Here is a 23,142-nt window from a genome sequence, read left to right on the forward strand (position 1 = left end):
ATTATACTACTCTTGTAATCACACCACATCAAAGAACCTCACAAAATCTGAAACTCAATCAAGAGTAAAATTAATCAAAGCATTAGAAATTAAACTCCACTGCTCAAATACTCTCTCAAGAACAACAAAACCTAGAAAATAGCTCAGAACAGTGTAAAGAATCAAGATACTAGCTTAGCATGCTTAATGAGAACCAACAATTACTATGAAATTTATGGCAACTCCCCAAAAGAAGTGCAAATGGTATAAGAGTAAGCAAAATCATATCAGCCGCATTACCTATTATTATACCAATCATCTAAACAAAAGACATCATCATCTGACCATTCATTCTTGTCTATAACCCAAAAAAAAAAATATAAGATTCCAGTAAAATATCTCTTAGTTTGATTTTTATAATCTAGCAGGAAAGGGAATGAGTTGGCTGGCTTTAAACTTCATTGAATTTCTTCCTTTAGTAATTGACCAGTTCCACTGCAGCAAGAGACTGATATTAAAAGAGAGAAAAAAAAAGTATTTCTTACCTCTGGGAAGGAGAACACAGAAGGCCAGATGCATCTGCTCCAATAACCGCCAGTTCACAAACATTACAAACCTGCCCTTCCAAACTTGGCACAAACCTAGAACCGCAATATGGGCAGGAGACATCTTTCTGTCCTCTGTAAATCGGAACATATGTAGCCCCACAAATAACAAATGGATTTCTGAAATCATACTTCAGCTGAGACGCATCACTCATACTCTTCTCAGAAGCCTGCAAAACTTGCCTGGCCATTTTTGCCTGTTTCTCATTAGTTGGGTTGGTCTCTAGAAGCCTCCTGGCAAAATTAGAAGCTGTTGCAAGGTTCTTAGCTTTAAAGCAGACAGTCATAGCATTCTGCAAAGCAAGTCTCAAGTGAGGCATTTGAAGCTTGCAATGAGTGAAATAGGCTGCAAGCTCTTGTTGACGGATAATGTCATCTTTGATTTCCTTCCTAGCTAGCTCAATTTTTAATCCCAAAACGTATTCCTTCACTATATTGATCAATTCCTTCACTTCATCAACTTCTCTCCTCGATTCAACTACGATTAATGGAATCGTGTGGAGGATAGTTAGGAAAACGCGGAGAGCCTCGCTGAATTTTCCGCCTGTTGTGGCAGAATATCCAGCCTTTAGCTTTTCTTCCAACTGAGAGAAACTGAAGATGAGTGCAGGTGGGCTCCTAACATTAGGGCTAGCAGACTCACTCCATCCTCGCTCAATAGCTAGCGAAATAATCGATGCAGATGAAAACGCACGTAAATGAGAATGGCTACCGGAGTGAAGATCAAGAAACATGGGTTTCATTGGAGAAAAGTTCTTTATTCCCAATTGTCGGCTAAGCAACCGCATTGCAGTATCGAAGTTTCCAGCTGCTGCATGTTCAGCAGCAAGAGATGACTTTTGTGTCCAGATTTGGCTAACGGACATTCCAGGAGAAGGGGCGACAAAAACCGAGCTTGTAGCAACTGATGAAGCTTTGGGAGTATCACTCTCAGGAAGTCCCAAATCCTCAAGGTCCCATCCTTCATCTTCTACATCATCATCTCCTCCAGCAACTTCTCCATCTTCCAAAACGGCTGAGGCATCGCCATTTGGCAAACCGTCCACCTCAGCAATGTCAAGTTCTTCACCCCAATCAGCATCTGCAGCATCGTCTTCTTCTTCTGCTGCACCCCTTCCAATATTATCTAGCCCGCCCTCAAATATGCCTCTCATGACTCTCAAGAGAGGCCAATCAGCGCCAGAAAGAATAGGGGCAGGTGGCATCAAAAGAGAGGCCACTTTTCCTTCGGGCAGATCAGGAACATTGTCACCTAATTCAGCAGCTAAACGTTCAGCTACATCTTGTAGGCCATGGACAGAGGCAGTAATATAAGCAAGAGGCAAGTGGCCAGCATTCTCCAAGATCTTAACACGCTCGCGAACATCACCAAGATATAGAGCGTTATGAAATTGGCCCATAACATCATTCTTCACTTCAGCAATTTTAAGCATCTTATTTAACTTTTCTGTATTCCCAGTAACAAGATACAGAAAAGATAGCCTTTCAAAATTCTTAGTCCTTTGGTAGGCATACTCCACAATGCCAGTATTACCTTGACGTAGAGCCTCCACACCCAACCTATACCAGTAATCCTTTTCATCAATTTCCTTAGCTGAAGCAACTGCGATTTCTATGTTACCACTCGCTAAGGCCAAATTAAAACGAGTTCTTTCATCTTTGACAAAATGAAGAGCAACTTCAGGGAATCCTTTCTGTTGTAAGTAAGCAATCACTGCTTGTCCACAGAGCTGAGAGCTCTTTATCATGCTCATAACATGATCATACCTCTTCCTCGACAAAGAGAGCTTAAAGAGATACTCTGCTGCATCAATAGTTATGACACGATTCTTTCCATCCCGATCCAAACAAAAGATGTTATTTCCTGAAACCTTGGTTATATATATCGGTACATCAAGGGTCCTTATTATTCCACTATCTCCATTGGGAAGACAATACTTGATATGATTCAAGGTAGTATAAATAAAAACACCATTATCATCCCAGGCTCCACTTTTAACCCGAATAGTCTCATGAAGAGTGCACTGCTGCACAAGTTTTTTATTGGCAATAATTATAGCATGTTTGCTGAGCAAAGCCACAGATTCCATATCATTGGACCAAGAAATGTACTTAACGAAAGAAGTCTGAAGATCACCGAGTATAAGCCTCTGCTGTAGGTCAAAAATTACTACTCTATCCTCTGCCCTACAAAGAAGATTCCCTGTTCCGGCATAAAATATATTGTCAGTCGCAATAGGGAGAGTGCTTTTCTTAACAATTTCATTCTTGAGATTCTTCACTAGTACTTGATTATTGCTTTTATCAAGTACTGCAAATCTATTGCGTGCCACAAAAATAGCTGATCCTCCTGTGCCTCTTTTAGCTTCTGGTACTGTATCACCTCTGCTTGTATTATCTTTTGGCACGACATACAACTCATAAGAGCCACCGTCAACATCAGAACAGATCAAAACTGCATTTTCTGTAGGACTGTAGGAAAGAGTTCTTGGACCCTGGTTTAGGCTTGTAGAACCTGGACGCCTAATAGGAATAACTTGAGCATCTCTTTGAGTCGAGAACTCGTAAAACCGTAAAAATCTATCTTTGGTGTAGAACATGGTATCACCACTCACAGAGAATGCAGGTCTCTCTCTTTCCAACTTAAACACAACCAAACCACTATCATGACCAGCAGCCAGAAGGTTCATCTCTGGGTGAGCTGCAAGAATCCAAAAGCGATCATGCTCACGCCGAAATGTGTGCAGACTGGTTCGCTTTGTTGAATCCCAAACACGAATGCTCTTGTCCTCTGAATTTGAAATAATTATGTCCTGTTTGGCAAGAAACATGACACATGACACATTATTCATGTGTCCCCTCAATGTGTCCACTTCCCAAGCTTTTGTTTCTGGAGAACATAATAGAATGCATCATTACTATCCCATAGAACTCCTTGTTTGACAGAATAATAATAAAATACAAACCTATATATTAAATGCACATTTTAAAAAATAGATCAAGCCTTACCATTTGTACGCCATAGCTTCACTTGACGATCATCTGCTCCTGAAACAATTAAAGGTAGAGTTGGATGAAATGAGGCCCAATTGACACCACGATCATGACCTTCCAATACATATTTAACAACAGCGTCAACTCCACCAAAAAGATCAGTATTCATCTGACTCAGCCGCATAATATCATCTGCAGGGGAGACCGTCTTTTTCCTCAGGGCACCAATATCCCAAACACGAACAGTCTGATCCAGGGAAGCAGACACAACAAGGTCTTCTTTTGGATGAAATGAAGCACACATGACATAGTGATTGTGGCCAGTAAGCACAGAGATGCATGTCCTAGACTGCCAATTCCAAATTCGGATGGTCTGGTCGTCACTGGCACTTACAATCCAAGGATATTCGTGATGAAACTGCACAGTTCTGATGTAATCTAGATGCCCAAGAAGGGTAAATAGACACCTATGAAGCTTGTAGTTCCAAACCTTAATCTTGTAATCATCTCCTGCATAAAGCATTGAAAAGACATAAGATGATGTTTAACAATATAAGACCCCAGCAGAAATCATGCATCATATATGATACCACGGAAAAAGAATTTAAAAAAGAAATGTTAAAGGAACCCAACATTGAGAAGGTTGCCCATCGCTTCCTACTGAAATTTTTTAAACTTGACTATAAGAAACAAAGCACACAACCTTTTCTCATTATTTAATGTATCAAGGCAGAACCAACGGAGGAACAAGAGAAAAAGATGTAAAACAAAAAAAAAAAGGAGGGAGCACCTCAATGAAGAACATACTAGATTAATCTTACATCCCAAAATATATGAGTTCTAATAGTTTTTTTGTTTAATCTTCGCTCAACATATATATTTTGGTATGAAAAGGATTGTAAAATTGGAAGTAAGATGTCCCCAAACCAATTTAACAAATTCAATGGGCAGCAATCACCATGCAACAGATAAGTAAATCCACATTTGAATCATTTGGATTTGCAGTAATGTTAGTTCAGCTACACACCATAGATTAGGAAAGTAAGTGTCATGCCTAACTATTCAAGTTGTGAAATTCAAAACTAAAGTATACTATGAATAGATCTATAACTCATCAATAAGATTTAAATCAAATGCAAAAAAGGATTGTACAAACTTGCCTAGAACCCATTTCCATATCCCAAAATTAAGAACAAGAAGTATCCATATATTTCATATTCAAATAAAAAAAATGAAACTGAAATCAGATGAATGTTTTTCAGAACCTCCAGATACAAAAAGTGGCTGAGACTTGTGAAATTGAACACCACGAACAGGAGCTTCATGCTCGTCAAATCTGTCAATTAAAGTTCCCATACGATAATCCCATAGCTGAATGACACCACTGTGAAGACCCGCTAAGATCCATGGTCTCTTGCTATGGAAACTCAATCCCTTAACTCGGTTACTCTTGGTCTCGAATTTCGTCAACATCTCCAACAAACATACAGATTCCGTGACTCTACACATTAAAAGTGACCAAATTAAGCTCTAGAAAACTACAAAAACTAACATAAAACTACTCGGAATGATTAGTTTCACGAAATGATATATCTTAACGCGTTATCATACCAACGATCAGCAGGAGGGAAAAAGTTCAGATTCGTCAACAGAGGTTGAAACTAAGAATCACCACGGATCTGTAGGATGCTAGGATATGGTAGAACTGCTATAACATAGGCAGAATCGGAGGGAAGGAGATGGAGAAAGACGTAAGTTTTAGGGGAAGGGGGATTACAGGATGATAGATCGGGGTTTTTTTTATGGTTTTTATCGTAGATCTGGGCTGGCCTTCATCAATGTTGAGCTTCCCCCTGCGTAAATCTTTGATAGAGAGAGAAACGTGAATGTTTAGTGAGAGAAAACGGGGTGCCAACGGTGCATGATGAAATTTGGTTGCTGAAATGAGACGTCGTTTCCGATCAGACAGACGAAGAAGAAGAAGATAGTGAATTCTGTATGGTATAATATGAACAGAATTTACAGTTATATCCCTAAGGTTACATTGTTCGTTTGATTAAATTTGAACGGCTATGATTTGCTGTCAATAATATCGTCCATAATAATTTGTTTGTATATTTTTAATACTAAATGAGAATACCAATAATCCGTTGTAGTCTAGTTGGTCAGGATATTCGGCTCTCACCCGAAAGACCCGGGTTCGATTCCCGGCAACGGAATGTTTTTATAATTTTGTTTCTCTTTTTTTGAAAAAAAACTTAGAATGTTTTTATAATTTTGTTTATTTTTTTTTGAAAAAAAACTTAATCCAACATGGATCTAATAACCTTATTTTTGAAAAAAAAACTCAATGTTTTTTTTGTTCATGATAATTACTAACTTTATCAATGTGGTCTTTTTCATCCCCAACAAGAATAATAAGGGAATAAGGTATAGCATTACTCCAATTTATTATCTTCCTTTTCATTGTCAATGTTTTTTTTTTTTGTTTTGTTCATGATACATTACTAACTTTATCAATGTGGTCTTTTCATCCCTAACAAGAATAAGGGAATAATGTATAGCATTACTCCAATTTATTATCTCCACCACTATTTAATGCACCATTTTGAAAAGAAAAAAAAAACTTATCCCCTAAATTAGAGAATAAATTTGAAATAATTAAATCCATTAAGGTAACCGTGACAAGAATTAATATTTAAGAAATTATAAGTTATGAGTTCAATTTTGACATAAAATATTTTAAGTTGAATCTTAAAATAGTTTGACAAACAATACAAATTTTTTCCACTTAGAATCTAATAATAAAAAGTGACAATAAAATGCAAAACTTAGCTTTCAAACAACTTGTGTTGATCTTTATGCTTCTTTTATTTAACTCACATTTTTACAAGTTCATTAACAATGTGGTGAAACATGGTAGGAGCTATAGTGTTAGGTATCATAAATGGAAATAATAAATGTGTTATTACTTTATATTTCAAAGGTATAGTATTTTATGTTATTAACAAAAAAAAAAGTCTAATTGGTTAAATATATGGTAACTCATTTTTATGACTCAGGTTCAAACCCTATTTATGAGAGGTGTGCCCTTACGCAGATAGTATGATATAGTCAATAATAATGTGAAAGTAAATAAATTAATTAACAAATTCATCTTCAAATTAAGAAGATTCATTAGAGTTAATATTAGATACACGAGGCAAGCATACATTTACAAATTCAATTTTCACTTTAAATACATTTTAAGTTAGATTAAGCTTGTGAAAGCAATCAATTATTAATCTTAGAGCTCGTTTAATCTAGGTTATTTTGGAGTAAATACTTGGTTTAAAAAAAACAAAACAATCTGGTATAATTTGAAAAAAAAAAATAGTTTTATATATATATATATATTACTTAAATACCGTAATCTTTAATCAATAATAAAATATTTAAATAGATAATTTGGTATATTATTTAATGAATTTACTAAATAATTGATTTGATACTATATTTAACTTTTGGGTGAAATCTTCCAAACTCAAACTCGCATTCAGGCAAGCATCTAGTAATTAACCCAATTTAAGTTTAAGATAATTGAACACAACTAATTTGAGAGAAGCTATTAGGGGAATAAAACTATGTTTTTATCCTATAACTCAACTATTATATTTAAGGAGGATAATTTAAATCGTCCCACGGTAATCGAAATGAATTATCTCGTTTGTAGCGATTTTTCTCCAAAATTGAACGGGGATGGGCCGGAATGATATTTGTGTTCTCCATCTCAATCCGTTCCGATCTCACACCAATTCTGTCCTGAACACTATAAACACAATTAAATATTTAAAATTACTAATATATTTATTAATTATATTTTAAAAGAGTTGTAAATTTTTTTTTATAATAATATAAAATTTCAATATATTATAATATATATTATATTAAAAAATCTGTTTATATAATTTAATTTTATACTTTTTTATTTTTTTAAAAAATATTTTATAAACGGTACCCCGCGGGGATTTCCCAAAATCGAACGGGATAAGAATGTGTTAGTCGCGGTTCTGGCCAGGGTGCGGGGGCCTAAATGGTGAAGGACCGTGGCAAGAATTATCATCATAGGGTCTGTGGCGGGGTTCTTGCACATTTCCAGATGCCCCGCTCTCAAAGGCTGCCATTCTTTCTTCAGCCGCATCAAATATTCGGTCTATGGCAGCTTGCATCGCAGCTGTTTGTTGGGACAGGTTTTCAATGAGGCCTTGAGCGCATCCATTTCTGATTGCTGGCGAGTTTCTACCATGTTGAGAATCGGTCAGCTCTGATACCAATATGTTAGGCTTTAAACTATGACCGAGCCTTTCGAGTTCTTTAGTTCAAGAAACAAGTTCTTGATTGTAGGGACCGATGATAGAATTCAATACTCAAACGCAACGGACATAGAATGAGGAGAGAATTCGAGGTTAAGAGAGAAGAAACCGGGGTGAGAAGAGAATACCACTAGTATACACTTAGCGGTCCAAGAAAAGGAAATGAGGGCCGAGAGATAACTTAAGCACCAAGTTCCAAAAGATTTCATTCATAGCCCCAAAAAGTGGGGTGAGCATCACCATTTAAAGAGGCTGGTTTACCCAAAAGTAATCGATTACAACTACTTTTAACATAACAAAATTCGGTTTCAAGAGAAATAAGAGAGAAAGGAAACAAAACAGAATTATTCCATAAAAACATAAACTGACCCATATGCACACTTAGGCCGAGAGACGGGTGCATACAATATTTTAGGACCGAAGTTTTTGATAAGCAGACCGTAACATAATAATATTAAAAATTGCCCGAAATAAAAACGGGGCGGGAATGATAAATGCATTCCCCGTCCCATTGTCATCCCTAATTATATCAACTATCTAATCAATCATTTTGTCAATTTAAATATCAAAATTACTCTTTAATTTTTTTAATATAATTCATTAATAAATAAAACTATAGAGAAAAAGGATAAATTGATAAAATAAATTTAAAAACCAATATTTTTTAGTTTTAATCAAACAAGAGTCTCAAACAAAACTCCATTAACCACTTACTAACTCAAATGAGGCCTCAGATAATTTTCATGGTTTCCTAAATTCAATTTTTTTTTTTAAATAATAATTTTTGTCATGGTTTTGCATTATAATTTGAAATGTATGGATGAATATAAACTAACCAATTTCGTGTCCTCCAGCATGGCATATCAGTATTCCACGTGTCAACATATCAATGGCTTTCTAATGACAGCCTCAAAAGAGACATCTTTTTGGCAAGCAAAGCAATTATAAGTAACTGAGTATCAAAACGAAACCATGTGTGGGTGAAAAGAATTAAAGATAAGATTGTTTAGCTTGAAAGAAGAAAAACAATCTTATCAATGGCATCAGCTTCTCTTCTCAAATCTTCTCCTTCAACTCTTCAATCTGAATGGGTTAAAGGCCAAACCCTACTTCGTCAGCCTTCTTCCTCCGTTCTCCGTTTCAACCACCCAACAACCATCCGATCATCCTACTCCGATGAACTTATCAAGACAGCAGTAAGTATTCTTAACTTATGTTAACCAAATTAATTATTATTAGTCTTAATTAAATGAATTTGCAGAAAACTGTTGCTTCGCCTGGACGTGGAATCTTGGCCATGGATGAATCAAATGCTACCTGTGGGAAACGTTTGGCATCGATTGGTTTAGAGAACACTGAAGCTAACCGACAGGCTTACAGGACACTTCTTGTCTCGGCTCCAGGTCTTGGTCAGTACATATCTGGAGCTATTTTGTTTGAGGAAACACTTTATCAGTCTACTGTGGATGGAAGGAAGATTGTTGATGTTCTTATTGAACAAAACATTGTTCCTGGTATCAAAGTTGACAAGGTAATTGTTAGATTTCTTATCATCTATAAGCATTTAAGTAAAAAAGGGTCCATTTGGAAGATGAATTTGAGTCTAAGTTTGGGTTTATACTTGAACTCATTTCGTCAACACAGTCATGAGTTTGAGTTTTGTTGAGTTTTCACAAACAGACCATTCAAAAAAAACATAATGGGTTTGATTAATCACTAAAGGATTGATAAGAAATCTAAATTTAGAACGTTTTAAGTTGAAGTAGAGGTTATGAGTTATAACTATGGATAGAACACAAAAGCTCACTTAGAATGTAAGAAAAAAGGAATGGTAATGTAATCTTAAAATACGAATAATCTCTACTAAAAGATCTGTTATAGCTATGATTTTTGAAACTGAGTTTTACTATTTTTTTTTTAAGTAACCATTTGTTTTATAGTATAAATATTTGTTCTTAGACCATAAGAGAGACTGCTTGAGATTGTTTGAGCAATTGTAAAGGCTTTCGAATTGCGCTAATTCCAATTTTAATTTGTCGGGCTACTTGTTTCATGGTTTTAATTTGAGAAACATAACAGGGTTTGGTTCCTCTTGTTGGTTCGAACAACGAATCATGGTGCCAAGGTCTAGATGGTCTTGCTTCTCGTACTGCGGCTTACTATCAACAAGGAGCTCGCTTTGCCAAATGGTATAAAATCTTGAAAATAAAGGTTGAAGACGATTGAATGAACTGATTCACTCATTCTGTGTATAATGTAGGCGTACTGTTGTAAGCATTCCAGATGGACCATCTGCTCTAGCCGTGAAAGAAGCTGCATGGGGTCTTGCACGTTACGCTGCAATTTCACAGGTAATAACAATAAGAAAGATATAAAATTGAACATGAAAAAATCATGAATTGGTTAAAAAAATTGAATTTACTCATTTTCAGGAGAGTGGTCTGGTTCCAATTGTGGAGCCAGAGATCTTACTCGATGGAGAACATGGAATCGACAGGACATTTGAGGTTGCCCAAAAGGTTTGGGCAGAAGTTTTCTTCTACTTAGCCGAAAACAATGTTCTTTTCGAAGGAATACTTCTCAAACCTAGTATGGTTACACCAGGAGCAGAGTGTAAAGAAAGAGCAACACCAGAGAAAGTAGCATCTTACACTCTTTCTCTCCTCAAACGCAGAATCCCACCTGCCGTTCCAGGAATCATGGCAAGAAATCATCTTTTTAAATCAAGAATCTTAACAAAGACTCGATCTTTTCTTTTTTATCAAATTTTCTTGTTGTTGTTGCAGTTTTTGTCAGGTGGGCAATCGGAGGTTGAAGCGACATTGAATTTGAACGCAATGAATCAATCACCAAACCCATGGCACGTATCGTTCTCGTATGCTAGGGCTTTACAAAACACGTGTTTGAAGACATGGGGAGGTCGACCGGAGAATGTGAAGGCGGCGCAGGACACTTTGCTGGTTAGGGCGAGTGCTAATTCTCTTGCTCAGCTTGGAAAGTATACTGGAGAAGGAGAATCAGATGAGGCCAAGAAAGAATTGTTCGTTAAGGGTTATGTTTACTAATTTCATAGTTATCTTACTTTCTCTGTATGAAGAGATTGATCTTTAGAATTCATTAATGGAGGAAGAAGAAGATGATGAAGAAGACGAATGAGGATGTGATGGAAAAATATGCAAATTAATTTACTTTTCGTGTGTTTTCACCCTTTGTTTTTTTTAATTTAAGTACTTCTCTTTAAATTTTATAAATATTTATTATTGGCTATCCTATTTACCACTATAAATTATTTTCCAATAATAAATTGTGTAACATGAAGCAGCTAATGAAAAAAATGTCATAACCTAATTGGGCCCTTTTGGTATATGTTTTAAACAATTTGACTAAAGATATATAAAAATAATTAATGTTACTTGACAAAAATCTATCATATTTTAGAAGATTCATGTTTCAGTACTGAATAAGTAGAAATTATGCATAAACATGATGCTACTGACCTCCAAACATATTTTTGATTGATCATCAGTCCCAAAAACAGCTAATTTAAATCTTTCGATTTCGCAAGAACTCCTTTCGAAACATTTGAGTAAACAATTTGTGACTGTAATACTTCATCCAAATCCTTCTCTCTGTTAGGATTAAAGCAAAATTTCAACATAAGGAACTAGGTCTAAATTCTTATACTGAACAAACCTGATATCTAATATATTCAATCCGATCAAATCAGTTCAGCGATTATCAATAATAGATATCATAGTTAAACACAATAATACTTCGCTGAAGAAACACTTCAAGCGATGAGAGAGAAAGAGAAGCTTACACGCCGGACCGCCATGAGAGAACCTTGTTTTTGTAGCAAGCGATCTCAAACCGAATTCCAATATCAATATCAAACAAGGTTCTCTCATGAACTTATTCAATACCGAATGTCAGATATCCTGAAGTCCTTCTTGTGGAAAACAGAACTCATGAGTGTAAGGTTATGATTGAACCAGAACGCTTTATTGATGTTGTAATGACATTGGATAACCGTTCTTGTTCTAGTCTAGACAAGGATGTCCTTGTTGAACCTTTATTGACATCTCATCATACGGGTCCGACGATCGTAGAAACATGTGTTAAGGAATCAGTGGTGACTCCTTTCTATGTGTATCGGATTCGTTTGATTGAGCTCACTAATTTTAAATGGTTAACCGTTCTGGAGGATAATGTGTGGGCATTGAGTCTTAACGCCTTGTATGATGCGGATCTCACAGAGTGTTTAGGCGAAGAGAGGTTTGGTCATGAGGTTGTTCTCGAGATTATGCCCCTGCTATATTCAACTATTTTCTCTCAAGAGTGCCCCAATTCTATATTGTTATCTTTGAAGTGAAATGAAGAAGATGGTTTTGTATAGTGGAATATTATTGACGTATAGTTTGTTTCGAAGCCTAATATGACGTACTCTAATTAGTAAATCTTAATGATTGACAAAATTATGACTTGGAACGTCCGTAGGATTAACAATTTTACAAAATGCAAAATGATAAAGTCTTTGCTTGACACTTTAAGTTATTGTATATATTGTTTCAATGAGACTAAGTTACGACATACTAATTAATGGATTGTTCGTGACCTTTTTAATTGAAGATTGTGTGGATGGAGACTCTTAATTTTGAAGGGCGTCAGGTGAGATTCTAATAGCTTGGAATGAAGTTCTATTTGAGAAAATTGACGTTAATATAAGTCAATTTTCAGTTAGTATTCGTTTTGTAATCGTGGGGATAATTTTCATTGGTAATTTATGTGGTGTGTGACCTTAAGTATTATTTCTTCAATGAGCTTGTGGATGTGATAAATATTTGGGATATACCTATTATTTTTGCGGTGATATGAATGAAGTTAGGTTCCAACCGAGAAAAAATGGGCGTGTAAACTCACAAGACATATGCGTGAGTTTTTCGAGACAATCGAAAATTTAGAGCTCGTTGATTTGCCTTTGGAAGGAGGGAAATTCACATTTAGAAGAGGTAATAAACACGATAGGATTGTGCAATCCCGCATTGATATATTTTTAGTGAGTAACTCGATTTTTTGTGGTGTATCTAATATGTTTTAGAAGGTTTTACCGTGGAGTTTTTCTTATCATCGTCCTATCCTTATTGAGAGGAAGGATGTGGTTCGAACTAGCCAACCTTTCAAATTCGAGAACAAGTGGTTGCCTAGAGATGATTTTAGTTCGAAGGTGGGAGGGTGATGGGCGAGTGAGGTTGTGTTTGATTCCCCATCTTCTAGACTATTTATTAAGCTTAAAAATATACGGAAGTTACTAAAAAATGGTTTGTGGGGGATCGCACAATGTTTTGTTTTATGATTGATGTTTTAAGTCAACTAGCATGCATCCCGTGCATTTGCACGAGAAATAATATAAAAAACCGTAAAAAAATATTACGGTAAAATTTTTATGGGCGGGTCAACCCACAATCCGACCCAAGTATCCATTTACTCTCACATATATCCAAATTAACCACAGCTCTCGACCCGGCAATCCGGACACTTTAAAAATTAAGCATCATTATATATATATATAGATTAGTTAGTTAAAAAGTTGAACTTATATTGTTAAAATGTCACGCGTTTATCAAATTTTGGGTTGAATTTAAAATATACAGTGTTATTAGCCTAGTTGGTTAAAAGATTGTACTTGTTTTGTTAGGTTGCAAGTTCGAACCATACCTATAACATTTTTAATTTTATTTTTAACCGTTTTAGGTTTATGGGCGGATCAACCCACAATCCGACCCAAGTATCCATTTACTCTCACATATATCCAAATTAACCACAGCTCTCGACCCGACAATTCGGACACTTTAAAAATTAAGCATCGTTATATATATATATATAGATATCAATTGAGGGTGTCGTGCATAAAAATGCATCGATTATATCTACAAGTATTATTCAATTTTATAAAAATTTGTTTCATGAACTATTTCGGGTTAGACCAAAGCTAAATGACACAATTTTGCCTCTATAAATTCTAATGAGAAGTGCATGTTGGAAGCTAATTTCTCTATCGAAAAGGTGAAGGTGATTAGTCTCCCGAAGATTAGTCACACTCCAAAGGAGAAGCGGAACCCATCGTTCTAAAAAAGTCCCCCGGGAGCGACGTTTTTACTTTGGATTTTTTTAAAAAGTCTTGGGAGTTTCTTAAGGCTAATTTAATGACGGTTATGGATCATTTCTACTGATTCTCATCTTTTGAGAAAAGTTGGAATTTTACGTTGATTGTCCTAATTCGTAAGGCAATCGAGACTATCGATTTGAAGAACTCCTGACCCATTAGTTTGGTTACATAATTTTATAAGATTATCTCGAAATGTTGGACAAATAGAACGCGTGAAGTTTTGGGTACAGTTATCTCTAACAACCAAAAGACTTTCATCAAAGACCATCAAATTTTTGATGCGGCGTTGATCGCCAATGAATGCATTGACTTAGTTAACTCTAGAGGTGATAAGTGCATTTTTTTCAAACTCGAAATCGAAAAGAATATGATCATGTTAATCGGGAGCTCTTTTTTGATATTATGGATAAAATGAGTATGGGGGAGAAATGAATCAGATTTATTAGATTTTGCATGTCGACTACGAAATTCCCTGTTATCGTGAACGAAACTCTCAGGTTTTTTTAGAGTTCAAAGGATATAAGACAAGGGGACCATTTTTCTCCTTTCTTGTTTGTTATTGTTATTTTTGTTTGTTATTGTTATGGAAGGTCTTTCCAAAATAATGTTGTTGGCCAAAAATGCAGTTCTGTTTCGGGGGTGGAGTGCGGTGCGAGACGATCTTCGTTCTCTATGTCTCACTTATTGTTTTTATATTACACTTTTTGTATGATTCAGGCTATTGAGAGAAATGTCAAGCACCTCCACGGTATCCTTTGATTATTTTGCACGTGCTCAGGATTGCGTGTTAATTTGAATCTGATATCTTTTACTTTGATTCAGTTTCTTATAGGAGAAGGATTATACTGACATTTATTTTGGAATTTAAACTTGAGGTTTTTCCATCCACGTTTCTCGAGCTCCCCCTAGGTGTTAAGGTTATCTCCAAAGTTTATTGGGATCCGATCATTAGTAAAATGGAGAGGAAGCTTCCCATTTGGAAAAGTAAGATGATTTCTAAGGGTGGTCGTTGAGTCTTTATCTAGAACGCTCTTTCTTCAATGTCAACCTATATGATTTCTTTATTTATTCTCCCAAAGTGTGTGGTCGTGAAGATGGAGAGAATTGTGTGTAAATCTTATATGTGTGTTTGGTAACCCTGTAATTGATATTGGAATTGGAATGGAGAGTCTCCAATTCTAATTCTTAAGTTTGGTAGACCCTCTAATATTAATAATTAGAATTATAATTCCAATGGAATTTAATGTAATTTTATAGTTCTCAATTTCACTCATTTTAAGTCGGATTTGTAATTCCAAATTTTATTTTATTTTTATGCTTTTTCAAACAAAATAACTTATTATTTTATCATTTAAAACACGATTAAAGTTTTAATCGATAATTTTTTTTTGAATTTAGCATGTTAAAATATCGAATCTTTTTTTTTTTAATTTAGTAAGTTAACATTTTGAACTGATATATATATTTTAATGTAATAAATTAACATGTTAATCTATATTTTGTTTTTGAATATAAGAAGTTCAAATTTTGAACCATTATATTTGTTTTAATCTATGAAGTTAAAATGTTGAGCTGATATATTTTTAATGAAAATCGAAACTTAAAAATATTTCTTAATAATTGAGTTATTCTAATTAGTTGTGTGAAACCAATATTTTAATAAAATAGATAATATATATTAACATTATTTTTATTATATTCTTTTTTTCAAACATAGAAATTGAGACTAAATTACAATTCTATATTTTTCTCAAACATAGGAATTAAATTGTAATTCAATGTCAATTCTAATGAAATTGGAATTAGAATTTCATTATCAATTCTAATTCTAATTCCAATTCCACTCATCCAAACATATCCATATGGATCTTCTAATTCCTTATTTTCTCATTTAGTGAGTTGAAATAAAGTTATTAATAAAAGAGTAGAGGGTTGGACATCCACAATCTTGTGGCTTCAATAAAGTCTTATTATTTAAATGGTGTAGTAAATTTTGCATATGAGCAAGAAAATACTTTGGTTAAATTGATTAAATACAAATATTGTGAGGATAAGTCTGATTGGTTCACCAACAGATCTTATAGAACCATGGAATGCAATCTTGTTAATGATTAAAAATAAGGGGTTAGATCCGTACGTCTTCTCGGGATTCTATGCAGTGTCGTGATTTGAACAACTTTCATGTGTTCATGTGGGACATTGTTACATTTTGTTCAATAAGGTCATTGCCCGATTGATCTTTGTTGGAAAAAATTATGGGAGTCTAAGATACATACCAAGATCTATTTTTTTAACTGTAGTGTTATTCACGGCGAAATTCTCATTGATGATAAATGTATGCGAAACGACATGATTATTGTGAGTCGTCTGTGTTCTAAAGAGGTGGAGACGAGTTCTAATTTGCTTTTACATTGTCACGCTGTTGCATTTATATGAAGTCTTTTGTGCACTTTGACCGGAATCCAATGTGTTATGCCGAAGACCATCGTTGGCTATTGGGATGCATGAATTGGGGTGACTAAAAAATCAAAATTTAAAAGATTGATTTATATCCCTATTATTTTTTGGTGGACTATTTAGTTGAAAAAAATTGGAGAACATTTAACAACCAAAATAGGTCGTTACAGATTATTCACAATGTCATTATTATGATAATGTCAAAAATTAGATCCGAAAAATTTGTGGATTCGTGCGGAAACCTTATTGCTCTCCTTGAAGACATTTGAGTCAAATAATTGTTTTTTTTTCTTTTATGTTATGTTTTTATCGTTTTACTTAAACAATTTTTATTTTATTAAATATATATTTAAAAAAATATATTTACATGATTCACCATTCCAAAACCGCATTGGGTTTGTCAATTGAGACACAAACTTACTTTTGAGTAGAAGTCAATCTTTTGAGTAGAAGTCAATTTAAACTTCATTGAACCTCCTCTTGGAAAAATATAAAATAAAACAAGTTCTTTTTACATCAACAACCCTTCCATTCCAAAAAATGAAAAGAATCTCCAAAATGGAATATCGCCTAATTTCTCCGTCCTAAAATTACACAAATCATCACCACTATTAATCAATAGAAGGTCAAAACATTTCTAACAAAATAATTTGGAGAAACTCCCTAAATGCATACAAATTCATAACAAAATCAAAACCCTTCGTTCCCAGACACACTCTCATCCGCTTTCATGTGATTATTTTTATAAACTTAAAATCCATAAAAAAATCCATAAAAAAATTCTCTAACTTTCATATGGAGATTCTTCAATGATCTTTCCACCAATTGCAAAGTTCCAACTCATAAATGAAAATTTTTGCCCACTTTGTAAAAATGAAAAAGAAGCTACTACGCAGAATTCTCTTCACTGCCCACCCAGGGACGTACCCAAGATTCGGTGGTGGGATGAGCTTAAAAAAAAATTAGGATGAACTAAAGTAAAAAACGATTTTTTTTAATAAAACGGATAAATAAAGATAAATTTTACCATTTTTTAATAATTAAATAAATAAAATAGTGAATTTTATTAAAAAAAATTAATAATTAAGGAAAAATGTCAAATTTTAACCATAAAAAAAATTATTTATTTATTTATTTTGGGGTGAGCTTGAAGAGTTGTTTGGTTTGATTCTTCCCTTAATCTCTACTTTAATCCCAACCTAAGTTGTTTGGTTTGGTTTCTTCCCTTATTCTATAGTTTATTCCTAACCTTGATTTTGTTCAATGGATCTCCCATTTTTATTTAAAACAACAAACTTTAATCTGTAACAACTTTCCCATATTGCCATCTCTATTTATGTCATTTTACAATGCATGAATGATGCACTCTTCAATGAGAAAATCCTATGGCTACAAAACACAATAAAAAATATTCAATGATTATGGAATACACTAGAAGGACAAGGAATCAATACTCCAAAATCAAAGGCTCTCTCCTGACACTGTTCTCATGCCCTTCCTACATGAAAGTTTGAGACACTTCGATTCTTGCTTCTATCAATTTCCTCATGAGTAAAAATTGTCAATTTTAAGGTAAGAATCTAATATTACATTTTAACCTGATCCTTTTTAACAAAAAAAAGATTACAAGATTTGCAAGAGGAGGTGTAGATTCAAATCGACATATCATTTCTCATCCAGACGTGAATTCAGATTAAATTAGACTTGAAAAGTGAAGATAGTTAACACGGATTAAAGAATTTACTGGCAACCAAAAACAGAAGTTTCTCCAAATATGTCATGCAAATGTCACAACTAACAAGCAGTAAAACCCCCTTAAAATTTCAAAAAGCTTGGGCAATTCATGAACCACCTAACAAAATTAAGTGACACGAGTGGGTTTCATTTTCTTAAACCAATAAATACATCAAATCAAGATGGTGGAAATGAACACTGATCAAGACATCCCAATATGTTTATTTCTGAAAGCCCCAACCACAAATTAAAAAGTCTAGACAGAAACTTTGAAGATAAGTCTTCCCCGTCTTTATGGCATGTTTCGAGACGCCATCCACAGATTATACTAAAAATCCATGAAGAAGAAGAGCAAATGCAAGAAGCAATACACATAGTTGTCTTACGCATTGTTGCATCACTAGTTCCAATGATCATGCTCTGTTGGATCCTCTACACTGGATTCCAGCTAGCAACCAAACGTAAAGGAGAAGAATATGATCGTTATGCATTCTCCATAGGCATTTTCACTTTTGTGTTAGGCTTGATATATGTGGCTGTTGGTTTAAAAATAGTAGCAGAACTGGTATTGAACCTAACCGACAGGTTGCAATTACTCGAAGATATGAAAGGTATTTACTGGTTTTGAGCATTTGATTATTTACTCACTTTCATATGAATTCTTACATATACAAATGGTAAACATAAACAGAGAAGAAGACAATTCACAAGGATAGAGTCAGATACACTATAACATCTATATCGATATTTCTGCTACTATTGGCCACCACCTACGCAGGATTTAAACTCGCAACAGAATTAACAATAGAAGAAGGAAAATGCAATCACCTGGGTTTCTTAGTTGGAATCATTAGCATTACATTTGGTTTAACCTATCTCATCATTGGGACAGCCATTGTAGTAGACATGATAAGGAACTTGAGACAAAGGATGAATTACAAGAAAATACAGAAGGAGGAAACCAGCATTGATATTTGTTGCCAAAAAGATGATATTTTTGTCTAATATTGGACCAGTCTAATCAGATCTTCAAGCTGTTCTAAATGAATAAAACCTTTCCCAGATCTATTAATTTACTAATAAAGCTTCCTCTTTCCCTGTGAACAGGGTATTAAAAGGCTACTATTGTCGTAGTCAATTGTCAATTATCTGGAGAAACCTAACATCTACTAAGATATGAACCTAACATTTTATTCAATAACACACAAAAAGACAATAATTTTCAACCAATAATCATGAGAGTGTGAATAAGTCTTCACTAAAGATCCCAAATCCAATGTACATGATCTATCTCAGTATCCATTATCATGAAAAGTGAGAAATCAAAAGTGACAACGCACATTGTTATAGAGAAACATGAACAATGAGAAGGTAAAGTTGCAATCTCCAATCATTATATGAGTTTGAAGGGGAGAGGCCAAGGTGTAGACCTGGGGACTTCTACCTTATCCTTGATTCTTTCGATCTTCTTTTCCTTCTTCGGCCTCGAGTTTCCGTATGAACCCTTAAAGATCTTCCCTTTCTTCGTCTTCTTATCGCCTCGTCCGCAGAGAATTGGCGCCACCGCCGTTGAAGTTGGCGTCGAGAGAGAGGAAAAACTTATCGATCGTTCCGCCGCCAACAGTCTTCTCGCCACCAGACACCATTGCGTCATCGCCATTTTTGCCTGACCCGCTCACTCAGACCTCAGATGCCAAAACCCTGAATTCAATGTGTGTTTCTGATGACTATCTCTTTCAAACAGGCATCGTATTTTCTAATGTTTTCAAATTAAGCACCCACTACTTTCAAAGGTCAAATTTGACCCGTAGGTTAATTCTATGAATTATTGCAGCTAATATTATATTCATCAAGTTTGGAGAGTTGTTTGGTTCAAATAAAGGAATGAGAATAGAATTGAGATTGATAAATGTGTGGAATGAGAATATATATGATTGATAGAAGTGTAATGTTTAATTAAGAGTTTAAATCATTCCATTCCCATTGATAATGTTTAGTTTTACAAGAGAAATTTTTATATATAATTTTGTTATTAAAATTATGGTTAATATTTTATTTTTTTAAATATATAAAATATTTAAGTGACATAATTTAATAAAATATAAACATATAATATTTTATTATATTTTTTCAAAATAAAAATAAAAATATATATAACAAAAAATGTGGATGTTTGAATTTTTTACTAATTATAAATAAATAATTATCTATTAAATATAAATAATATAAGACAAAATCTTTCAAATATTATATATTAATTACATAAATACATTTAAATTAAATATAATATTTTATTTAATAATATATTATAACATGGTATAATTTTTTTAATAATAACTTTTGTTAAAAAAATTTATATTTAATAATTTTTAATATTTTTTTTATATAAAATTGTTATTTTATTTTGTTTTATATTTTAATTTTATTATTAATATATAATATTTAAAATTAATTATATTATTATTAGTTATTGTAATTATTACTAAAATTTTATTTTAAATGATTCCTTAATATTATTTAAATAATTGAAATTATTTATTTCATAAATAAATAAAAAAGTATTATTATGTTAATTATAAAATCAGTATAACATAATTATAATATATATATAATATTATAATTTTAATAATGAGAGATAAAAAATAGTATAGTGGAGATAATGAGAGAGAAATTGTATCGAATGAGATTCATTCCTCCAAATTTAGAAAGGATTGAATGATTCTTGAGTATCTGCAAATCAAATCAATATAGTGGAATCAAAACCACCAACCAAACATCTCATTTCATTCCTTTTCCTAAGTAGAAAAACCACTTACCAAGCATTTCATGTATGGCTAAGCCCTAACTAGAAATATGCCATTCAACATATTTTGATAAAAGAGACCAAGTTTGAATATTAATTGTAATATGTTTGCTTAAGTATTTAAGGACAAAATTCAAAAAAGATATACCAAACTGAGATACATATCGAAATCTATAGATCCTTACAAATAGTGCATTGTTTATATGCTTTGTATATGATTTTATTAATTTTTATTTCCATGTGTGAATGATAAGATTGAAAAACTTATGTGAGACTTCTTATGCGTGTGTTTTTCAGCAACCTCCTATGGGGGCTCTTCAGAATCTATTTTCATCCACTTAGTTAGATAGGTACAAGAATGAAAGGAAAACAATTTAGAGGTTTGAGCATTCATGGTTTGATACATTTTAATAAAGCTTTTATATCTACATGGTGTCATATGTATCATGCTAAGAATGATTCTAGTCTTCCTTAATTTTCCAAATTTGTAGTTATCTCCATTATTTAAAGAGGTTATGTTTTGAGAGATATTTGATCCTAAGAAGATATTTTATTCTTGCGTAACAAAAAAATTAAATTCTCACGTTGAGAACTCGTCATAATCTAAGTGTATGTCTCTAAGTGTATGTCGTTATTAGAGGGTAAGGTAAGATGTTCAAGCTGCAAACTCGGGACAATCCTAGATGGAGAGATAAGAATTGTTATAGTGACTTTGTTACTCAACATTCATAAACCTTATGAAAATTGATTGTTCACTCTATAAGTTAGGGAATCAGAAAGTTTAGATCAAATTAAATTTATTTGATAGTGTTAATGAATTTTGACATAGTATTTATATATGAGGAAGGAATGCGTTATCTTATGCTATAATAACGGAAAAGATTATTCATCTTGTGGCCACTAATATTTTTATTGTGGAGATCAGCTGAAATTTAGTGAGTAAAAGGATATTGGGAGACTTGCATTTTTTAAACAAGTGTTAAACCACCTCATTTTCTTTTGATGCAAGACAATTAAAAAGATATATTTAATAAACAATTAAAAGGATAGATCTCCATCTAGCTATCTTCAATGTAAAGACCAAAATTATCTCGGGAATACATATAATTTTAAATATTTAGTTTTTAAATAATTCATTCAAGAAAATACATTAATTTACTTTTTAATATGCATAATCTCAAAATATATATCCTTTGTCTATTACTTAATCTAACATCCTTCTTATTTCAACTAGTATACACATCTTACGTTTTTTAAAAATTAATCAAATAAGTTACGAAACATCAATATTTAAGATTATATTTTAAAAAACAACTTTCGATTTAAAATTAATAATGAATATCACATTTTTCAATAATCATTTAATAGATTTTCAACTAATTGGATAAATATTATATGATAAAAATTTAATAAAATAGACAAAATAAATTCATATAATTCACCAAATTTTATAAATTTTATAACATATTTTCTTAATTCTAGCTCATTAGAAAGGTGTTAGAGGCCTTGAAGGACTTCATTGAATCATTTGTAAGTCTTCTTTCGTCGTAGTAATACAAGTTCTTGGTTTATTTGATTTTTTGCATATCCGAGTTTTTTCTTGTTTAATTCTTGTTATATTTGTTAATTGGATTGCATAAATGAGTTCTAAATTATATAAGACAACTATTTGTCGAGTTAGATTTAGATAATTCTGTCTAACACGAATTCGCCTCATTTTGACTTATAAATTTAAAATTCTAGAGTTTAATCAAAATTGTAGATACTTCATAACTTACCATCCTGTAGAATTTGATCGAAATTGAATGCCTATGCACGAGATTCTTCAACAATAATCTTTTGAAACCAACTCAACTAAGTTGACGTTCTTATTCAAGGTATTGGAGGGGCGACCTAGGAACATAGAATTCGAAAAATCAAGGTTATAATGTAGCAGCCTAGGGGTGTAGGAAATAAAAATTCAGGTCTTTTGCTAGGTGTTTAAGAGTTTTTTTTGTTGGGAAAACAACTTAGCGTCATTTCATTAAAAATTTCCAAATATGGGAAAAAAAA

At 33.2% G+C, this 23,142-nt stretch overlaps 3 protein-coding genes and 1 non-coding gene across 4 annotated transcripts; 2 read left to right on the plus strand and 2 right to left on the minus strand.

Annotated features, from left to right (window-relative positions):
* Positions 1–253: 253 nt before the first annotated feature.
* Positions 254–5,550, minus strand: LOC124914213 (coatomer subunit alpha-1-like). The gene is made up of 4 exons (XM_047454715.1): positions 5,190–5,550; positions 4,844–5,079; positions 3,594–4,088; positions 254–3,474 (listed from the first exon to the last, which is right to left on the minus strand). Exons 2-4 carry the CDS (start codon positions 5,049–5,051, stop codon positions 521–523), a joined length of 3,657 nt encoding a protein of 1,218 aa, XP_047310671.1. The 5' UTR covers positions 5,052–5,079; positions 5,190–5,550; the 3' UTR covers positions 254–520.
* Positions 5,551–5,724: 174 nt separating this feature from the next.
* On the plus strand, positions 5,725–5,797 carry TRNAE-CUC. The gene has a single exon. It is a non-coding gene; the product is annotated as a tRNA-Glu (tRNA).
* A 3,093-nt stretch (positions 5,798–8,890) lies between these two features.
* Positions 8,891–11,202, plus strand: LOC124914321 (fructose-bisphosphate aldolase 1, chloroplastic-like). The gene is made up of 6 exons (XM_047454839.1): positions 8,891–9,126; positions 9,192–9,461; positions 10,010–10,119; positions 10,191–10,281; positions 10,363–10,632; positions 10,717–11,202. Exons 1-6 carry the CDS (start codon positions 8,968–8,970, stop codon positions 10,993–10,995), a joined length of 1,179 nt encoding a protein of 392 aa, XP_047310795.1. The 5' UTR covers positions 8,891–8,967; the 3' UTR covers positions 10,996–11,202.
* An 8,255-nt stretch (positions 11,203–19,457) lies between these two features.
* Positions 19,458–19,991, minus strand: LOC124915096 (30S ribosomal protein S31, mitochondrial). The gene has a single exon (XM_047455750.1). It carries the CDS (start codon positions 19,945–19,947, stop codon positions 19,681–19,683), a length of 267 nt encoding a protein of 88 aa, XP_047311706.1. The 5' UTR covers positions 19,948–19,991; the 3' UTR covers positions 19,458–19,680.
* Positions 19,992–23,142: the final 3,151 nt, after the last annotated feature.

The sequence above is a fragment of the Impatiens glandulifera genome, chromosome 9 (assembly GCF_907164915.1).
Source record: "Impatiens glandulifera chromosome 9, dImpGla2.1, whole genome shotgun sequence".
In the NCBI taxonomy this organism is placed as follows: Eukaryota; Viridiplantae; Streptophyta; class Magnoliopsida; order Ericales; family Balsaminaceae; genus Impatiens; species Impatiens glandulifera.

Coding starts and splice junctions, on each gene's coding strand:
- LOC124914213 (XM_047454715.1), bottom strand. CDS start 5,051: ATGTTGACGAAATTCGAGACCAAGAGTAACCGAGTTAAGGGATTGAGT. Junction 4,089..4,843: donor GCCACTTTTTGTATCTGGAG/GTTCTGAAAAAC, acceptor TGCTTTATGCAG/GAGATGATTACAAGATTAAG. Junction 3,475..3,593: donor GAAGCTATGGCGTACAAATG/GTAAGGCTTGAT, acceptor TATGTTCTCCAG/AAACAAAAGCTTGGGAAGTG.
- LOC124914321 (XM_047454839.1), top strand. CDS start 8,968: ATGGCATCAGCTTCTCTTCTCAAATCTTCTCCTTCAACTCTTCAATCT. Junction 10,282..10,362: donor GTTACGCTGCAATTTCACAG/GTAATAACAATA, acceptor ACTCATTTTCAG/GAGAGTGGTCTGGTTCCAAT. Junction 10,633..10,716: donor CTGCCGTTCCAGGAATCATG/GCAAGAAATCAT, acceptor TTGTTGTTGCAG/TTTTTGTCAGGTGGGCAATC.
- LOC124915096 (XM_047455750.1), bottom strand. CDS start 19,947: ATGGCGATGACGCAATGGTGTCTGGTGGCGAGAAGACTGTTGGCGGCG.